The sequence below is a fragment of the Schistocerca piceifrons genome, chromosome 4 (genome assembly GCF_021461385.2).
Source record: "Schistocerca piceifrons isolate TAMUIC-IGC-003096 chromosome 4, iqSchPice1.1, whole genome shotgun sequence".
Classification (NCBI taxonomy): Eukaryota; Metazoa; Arthropoda; class Insecta; order Orthoptera; family Acrididae; genus Schistocerca; species Schistocerca piceifrons.
Window position 1 is genome coordinate 823,408,843 of NC_060141.1, and position 8,681 is coordinate 823,417,523.

General features: G+C 42.0%; 1 protein-coding gene across 1 annotated transcript in view; it reads left to right on the top strand.

Moving 5' to 3' along the window:
* Nucleotides 1-7,748, top strand: part of LOC124795377 — a 55,516-nt gene extending 47,768 nt beyond the window's left edge. Inside the window, exon 7 of the mRNA XM_047259386.1 lies at nucleotides 7,553-7,748. Within this exon, the coding sequence (XP_047115342.1) occupies nucleotides 7,553-7,660 (108 nt within the window). The 3' untranslated portion in view covers nucleotides 7,661-7,748. The remainder of the gene's footprint in view (nucleotides 1-7,552) is intronic.
* The last annotated feature ends 933 nt before the right edge of the window (nucleotides 7,749-8,681 follow it).

Here is an 8,681-nt window from a genome sequence, read left to right on the forward strand (position 1 = left end):
TATTTCTTCTTGTCCGTATGTATGCATTTGACCTTTAAAATCATGAACTCATTGTTTCTGTCTTGGGATTACAACTTCTTTCTGCGGATTTATCATTTTTTTTTTCAACAGTTTAAATTTCTAGGGACGTTGCACCGTTTCGTAGATTCTGATGCTGCATTATGATTTACTCTCTTAGCTGTTTCCTCGAAGATAGTTATGCAAATGGTTCAAATGGCTCTGAGGACTATGGGACTTAACATCTGAGGTCATCAGTCCCCTAGAACTTAGAATTACTTTAAACCTAACTAACCTAAGGATATCACACACATCCATGCCCGAGGCAAGATTCGAGCGTGCGACCGTAGCGGTCGCGCGGTTCCAGGCTGAAGTGCCTAGAACCGATCGTCCACACAGGCCGGCAAGATTGTTATTCCAGCTAATGTGAAATCAGTTGGAGTTCCATCTTAATGTACGTCTTTCATCTGGCGTCCAATCATTTTTCACTTTATGGTGCTAATTTCTACAAATTCCCTGCTGAATCTTAAGAAAGGCAGATAAAATTCTCTACGTCCGTCAAAATTGTAGCTGCGTATTTAGGTGGAAATGGACACTTATTATTAATATAAACGATGGTGTGAACCTTTCTGATACACTAGCCTCAATGACATGTGTGAATCTCATGGTGGTTGCCATGTTGCCCGTTTGGTTTGTACTGAGCAAACTCTATCACTGGAGTATTCATTTACGTACTTTTCTTCCTCAGCTTCTATATTGGCACTGTGTCAAGCAAAGCTATTCAGTTACGTAAAGAGTCACTATATGTCTCAGTTAGTACTGGGAAAGCAAAAAGGAACAAAACGCTTCAAAAAACAAGAAAACCAAAGATTTGCCACGGTGTATACGGTATATACAAATGACAGGATGATATATAAGGAAGCACGTTTAAGAAGTGGAGAGGAAAGAATTTCTTAACTCTTTGAAACTGTCAAGAGTGTCTTTTCATAAACTGAAATTAAATATTGGTGTTGGTTACAAATTACAAATCTGTGCCAAAATATTGTTAGTGCTATTATAATTAGGATAAAGTGTTTGCATTCCATTGATTCAAATTATAGTAACTGTTTCGCCTTTTTAATTACAAAGCCAACAGCAAACACTAAAAGGTACCAGTGTGCATTTAGAAAGAAATGTGTTTCTCTCATGGCGTGCTCACATCTATCCTGCTTACGTCCTTGCAAAAGGTGGCAAGACTAATAACGTTATTTATACAAGTGTGTTAAGATCTTGCAATAAAAAAACTGATAATAAATAAAACTTTTTGTTGTTTTTTTAACTAAAATTCGACGCGCGAGCAAAAACTAAACTAAATAAGCGAACCCAGCCACGGGTAACAGTATTACATTAAAAGTAGACTCTTTAAATAGTTTTATGAGCGACAGTATAATTTTTCTATTTATATACGATATAGCCTTTTATCTTTTCTATTTTTTTGTCTCTGTGCTTGACGACGTATCCACGTGGACTGCATTGCGTCATGTCGCAGGTTCGAATCCTGCCTCGGGCATGGATGTGTGTGATGTCTATAGGTTAGTTAGGTTTAACTATTTCTAAGTTCTAGGGGACTGATGACCTCAAAAGTTAAGTCCCGTAGTGCACAGAGCCATCTGAACCATTTGTAGCTGTATTTATACGGTATGTGCTCTGGCCGGAAGCAGTTCCCTCCGCGCTCTTGTATGTGCAAGTGCTGAATAAAACTTCGTTAAGTGAAGTTAGTGTTCGTCATTCATCTAATTACATTTTCTTCTACGTGACAATATTTTGAAGTATAGGAATTCTCTAATTACAATTTTATGAACAATTTTCACTACTATGGTTCCGTTTGCTCTATCAAGTACGTATTTTACAGTACTACTTTAAAAATATGTCCTCTCTCAACCCTATAATAGACCAGATGGAATAATCCTTTATAGATTCTATCGCAGGAAAATGTGGAACAGCTGACCTTCGGCAGCTTTAAAATAGGGACTCTCGGCGCCTTGGATTGCTCCCTACACACACCAGATACACTACTCTGACGAAGCGACTAATATGTTTTTTAGATTATCTATGAATATGCATCATAAAATAGTTGGATGCTATTTTCTCGTTATTTCCTCTGGTGTTTCGCATCAGCTGCCCTTTGGTTGAGAACCTCAACTACTACATAAGGTTATCATTTCACTGTTCGGTTCTTAACCAGTAAATTTCGTCTATAGAATTCTATTTTCATACTAAGATCATGTTATCGTTAGACCAATTTTCGATGCTGCTCCTCGAACTGTTTCAATCCATTTCAATACTCGTAAAGTCGATGACGTTGCTGCATAAATAAATGTAATGCAAGTTTCGCCATCGACTACACAGGTTTCACAAACCAGAGTAGATATCGGTACGCAAGCGACAGCTTCTGCTGCCACATATGTTCCAAAAGGCCGCGCGTAAAACCTGGATTCCTCCGGGGCTCATACTTCTGTTTCTGCTAGTCATATAAAGGCAGGGTGAAGCGTTTTGGATAGCCATTGCGCAAGGGCCCATTTGCATACCCAACAGGAGGATCGTCTTAGTGTCACCATACTACAGTACAGCGTGAAAGTATGATATCACACAATTATTTCTCTTTAAATAAAAGGATCAAATCAGTTGGCTCTTTTTCCATTTGATGTGGCCTACGTTTAATCTTAGGGGGCTTGTGGAGGCCCCATTTGTTTATGAGCGGTTCCTTAGAAAACACGGAAAAAATTTTGTGTGCCTTTTTTGGTACCAGAATCGAGTTGTGGATTCGAACACGCCTACGCACAGCAAGTGGCAGAAATTTTTACGATATGTTCCTAAAATCCCAATCGCAAAGAATCTCGAAAATTTTATTAATATCTTTATCCGCTTCCGAGATAGAGACGTTTACAGTTACTCTAATTATATATGTAAAATACGCACGTAAAATCCGTTGTGAGGCGGGAACATAGTTTATAAAGTGACGTAGCACGCAGAAATACGCTGTAAAGTGTCTCCGTTAGCATCAGGAGGGCTCTGGGAACCCCACCACCCTGTAGTACAGAAACACACGCAAAATATTTGTGCACGTAAAATCCGTTCTGAGATGCAAAATTAGTTTTGCGTTATCTCAATTTCACAATCGTGGTATATCAAAATCTTACTGATCCACAAAGTTTTGTCATATGAGTCACATGCCCTCCTGCGGAAGGGGAAATAAGGGAACCAGCGGAAAAGTACTCCTAAAAAAAGGCTAGTGTGCCCCTATTTTAAAAGACTGACCGAGAAGTGGGTACCAGCTGCTCCACTGTATCTTTCTCAGTATCTATTATACCTTTCTCAGCGCCTATATAAATTTTCCCAAAACTCATAGCATACGAACGTGTTCACGCTTTTATTAGCTGAGAGAGCAAGAGAGAGCTGCAGTGGGAAGAAATAAAATAGATACTGGACGATAGTAGACTCTGGTTGTGTGTATAAAAGAGCGAAGGAAACAATGGCAGTGTGAGAGAAAGAAAGGGACACAGTAGCAGTGGAACACAGTTGACAATTACAGTACACTGCTAGGAAAAGAATGAAGGAGACAGTTCTAGTGGGAAAGGAATGAAGAAATGTAGAAAGTGGCAGTGGATGAGAGCCAGTGATAATAAGAGACATAATCTCTGACAATAACAACGAGGAAGAGTGAAATAGTAACAGCAAGAAGCGACAGCAGCAGTGGCGAGAAATAAATGAGATGGTAGCAGTAAGAGAGGACAAGAGGGAAACAGTGCAGGTGAGAGGAGACTTTTCTACTTTTAGGAACTATCGTTTCAAGGTAAAAATTTCACTCGCACTCGATAACAATGAGGTACAGGGGACAGTTTTTGAACTATATGACATAAAATCTATTTGCGTTAGGACGTTGAAACTGGACGGTTGGTCGCGGGGCATGGAGGAAATTAGTATGATGTGACGCCTACTTTCACTTGGATGGGTTCGCCAATAAGGAAAATTGGCGCATTTCGGGGACTGAGAATCGCATTTCACGATTTAGAAGTCTCTTCACCCTCAACGTGTGACTGTGTGGTGTGCTACGCTCAGTCACGGCATAATCGGTGCGATATTCCTTGATGGCGAGGTGACTACCGAACGGTACGTGAGGGTTTTGGAAGACGATTTCACCTCCTTCATCCAAAGTGACCCTGATTTCGACAGGATGTGGTTCATGCAAGACAGAGCTCGACTCCATCGAAGCAGGACAGTGTTTGATATCCTGGAGGAGCACTTTGGAGACCGCATCCTGGCTCTAGTGTACCCAGAGACCGCTGGCATGAGCCTCGACAGGCCGTCGTATTCTCCGTATCTGAACGAATGCGACACTCTTTTGTGGGGCTATATTAAGGACAAGGCGTACAGCACTGCTGAGCTGAAAATAGCCGTTGAGGACGTCATCGACAGCACCGATATTCCGACACTTCAGCGGGTCATGCAGAATACCGCTATTCGTCTTCGCCACATCATCACAAATGATGGCAGGCAAATGTAACACGTCATAATATAAATCCAGATATCTGTAGTGACGTTTACATGTTGAATAAATTGTGCACACACCGTAGTTTGTAATTAAGTTACGGTTTTCTCATATAGTTCAATAATTGGCACCCTGCACTAGATGCAGTGCTCTTCAGTCCGCAGACAGTTTTGATACATCTCTCCCCGTTAGTGTACCGTACGCAAACCTCTTCGTGCGCGCATCACTGTTCCAACATACATACACTTGAATGTGTTCTCTGCACTCAAACATTGGTCTTTTATACCGCCCTTCATAATCAAACCGATTATTCTTTGATGCATCAGGACTTGTCCTTTTAATCTGTCCCGTCACTCAGTCACTTTGTGCAGTGCAGTTCACCTCTCCTCAATTCGGTTCGACACCTCTTTCCTAGTAATCCGATTTATCCAGGTAAGTTTTTAAGTTACTGTGACATGGTAAATAAAGTAAGTTAAAAAAATATACTGTACCTGTAGCATTTAAAGGGTTTTGTTAATAATTGTACTGCGAGTAATAATAAATACACTATGTGATCAAAAGTACCCGTACACGCCCATAACATATATATTAGGTGCATTGTGCTGCCGTCTACTGCCAGTACTCCATATTAGCGACCTCAGTAGTCATTAGACGTCGTGAGAGAGCAGAATGGGGCGCTCTGCGGAACTCACGGACTTCGTACGTGGTCAGGAGATTGGGTGTCACTTGTGTCATAAGTCTGTACGAGAGGTTTCCACACTCCTAAACATCCCTAGGCCCACTGTTTCCGATGTGATAATGAAGTGGAAACGTGAAGGGACAAGTACAGCACAAAAGCGTACAGGCCGCCCTCGTATGATGACTGACAGAGACCGTCGACAGTTGAAGAGGGTCGTAATGTGTAATAGGCAGACATCTATCCAGACCATCACAAAGGAATTCCACACTGCTATGGGATCCACTGCAAGTACTATGTCAGTTAGCCGTGAGGTGAGAAAACGGATTTCATGGTCGAGCGGCTGCTCATAAGCCACGCATCACGATGCATCGCTTAGTGTAAGGAGCGTAAACAATGGACGATTAAACAGTGGAAACACGTTGTTTGGAGTGACGAATCACAGTACACAACGGGGCAATCGGATGGTAGGATGTGGGTATGGCGAATGCCCGGTGAACGTCATCTGCCAGCGTGTGTAGTACCAACAGTAAAATTCGGAGGCGGTGGTGTTATGGTGTGGTCGTGTTTTTCATGGAGGGGCCTTACACGTCTTATTGTTTTGCGTGGCACTGTCACAGCACTGGCCTACATCGATGCTTTAAGCACCTTCTTGCTTCCCACTGTTGAAGAGTAGTTCGGTGATGGCGATCGCATCTTCCAACACGCTCGAGCACCTGTTCATAATGCACGACCTGAGGCGGAATGGTTACACGACAATAACATCCCTGTATTGGACTGGCTTACACAGATTCCTGAGCCGGCCGGTGTGGCCGTGCGGTTCTAGGCGCTTCAGTCTGGAACCGCGTGACCGCTACGGTCGCAGGTTTGAATCCTGCCTCGGGCATGGATGTGTGTGATGTCCTTAGGTTAGTTAGGTTTAAGTAGTACTAAATTCTAGGGGACTGATGACCAAAGATGTTAAGTCCCATACTGCTCAGAGCCATTTGAGCCATTTTGAACCACAGATTTCTGACATGAATCCTACAGAACACCTTTGAGATGTTTTGGAACGCCGGCTTCGTGCCAGGCCTCACCGACCGACATCGGTACCTCTCCTCAGCAGAGCACTCCCAAAGATACCTTCCAGCACCTAAGTAGGGCTAAGGGAGGGCCAACACCATGTTGAATTCCAGCATTACGGATGGAGGGCGCCACGAACTTGCAAGTCATTTTCAGCCAAGTGTCCGGATACTTTTGATCACATAGAGTACATAAAACTATCGTGTCTCTGTTTGAAATCGCCATCTTCTATCATGCGAATTTCACAGGTAACTTGAGCATAGCTTGGGGCACCGTACAGGCTTTCTTTAACCAAAATTAGATGACCGAAAAGGAAATATCCTACCTGAAGGATTTATCCGTACTAACATTATAAATGGGAAAGTAACTCTGTTGCGCTTTCATGACAAATCCGCTTATCCTATTTCGATAAAATTTGATATGGAGATAGCTTGAACCCTAAGGAAGAATAAAGGCTATTTTGGAAAGTGTGTAGTACGAGATACTAATTGATTTGAAGAGTATTACGTGAATTAGGGAGAAATATTTACTCTTTGAAAAACCTATTTACTGTTTGACTTTTGAACACCATATTTGAGAAAATGCTATTATCGATTGATGTGTGCTACGTGAAGTCAATCAAAGTAGTGAATACGATGCTTATAGAGTCTTCAGTGTGTGTGATCCACACTTCCACACTACTTGTTACACAGTGCACACATTGTGCAGTGTAAAGTTACTTGAGTAGCACGACGTGCAGGTGCGCGCTCCTGCCCGTGCCCCTCTGCAGGCACTGCTCGGCAGTGGCGCCGTGCACGCCGACAGCTCTGGAGGGGACGGAATGGGGAGCACATCGTAGGCTATGCCCACCTTAACAGGCGGAGACGTGAAGGCAGCTGATATTATTACACGTGTAGCAGCGTTCTTACCATCACTCATTGTGACAAAACTATTAATATGTCACCACAGACTTGGACGAGAGCTAGTTAACAACAGATACTCGCGGTCTGGGGCCCTTCCCAGCTGAAGGGTGCTCAACATTCTCTCACGCCTTCAGCTGGACCCCAACCTCGAACCCAGGTTCAGATTAGGGTCGACACTTGAGCTGAAGTACATACAATCTGCCGTGTGAGAGAGCAAACGAAGTCTTCTTTAGTAACACGTTATCCTCTGCACATCAGCGGTCAGACTGAATATAATGAAATAATGAAAAAAAATTTAGTTCTATAGTGGAATTGTCATGCTTTCATGCAGACTGCATCAGAATCCACATTTTTTTATGTGCTCTCTAGTACAATTTTTTGTTGCAGCCGACTGTCCCACACTCTCCTGACTGCCTGGTGGACTGGGTCGACAAAGTGGGAGTCATCTCCTTGCATGTCTACTTCAAGGACAACGAAAAGACCATCGGGTGTTGATACTGTACATCCTGAATAAAAGATACTGCAAAGTGTGTTCCAGTGTATGACATGTCAATAGAGAATGAACAACGTGTTTCACATGTGAGACAGAGTTTTTATCCTGTGTGTGTGTGTGTGTGTGTGTGTGTGTGTGTGTGTTTGTGTACCTACATGTACTGAAATTGGTAGTGGAAACGATGAACTAGTTAATACGAAATCAGAAATCTTCTTTAACGAATGTGAACAACTCTTACAGTTCCAAAACACAAATGAAATCAGTGAAGTAAAGGAACAAGACATGGATTTATTGCCCTACTAAGCCTCTGCAATTACAAACGGAACACACTCTATATCGTTGAAACGTGGAAAATGGAAGCGATTATGATCAATGACAGAAAACATATCGCTACTAGTTCTATGAAAATCATCGTTATCTACAGTTTTTATCCAATTTATTATAAGAGAATTTTGAGCTCTATTTCGTGCTCGCAGAAAATAATAATGAATTAAACAGAACATCATTCAACACTCTAAGTCAACTATCAAACCACACACAATACATTTGCTTACTCTCTCTCTCTCTCTCTCTCTCTCTCTCTCTCTCTCTCTTTCTGTCACACACAAAGAGAAATTGGGAATATGTCTTAACAAATTCAGACTTAGCGGGCGTCAATCTAAAATAAAATAATTAAATTAACGACTGACAACAACGCATCTGACACATATATTGCAGGGAAAAGAGTATGCAAGCCACAGCAACGTGGTAACACCCACAATTGAAGGGCTTATTTCCATGGTGGTACAAGTCCATTTTTGTTCATATTGAGATACAGAGTCCTAAAGTTAAAGGAGCGCTGAAAAATCTGCAGTTGAGATACCAGAAATATTAAATCATATGGCTTCTTGCTAGAGATGAACCTTCCTTTCTGTTTGTTTGGCTCATTAATTTCAGAAGCATTATTGAAATAAGCCCTTCAATTAGCTATTGAGCACGAGAAAACGTAATAAATCGTGTTATAAATCAGCAACACCACCCAAT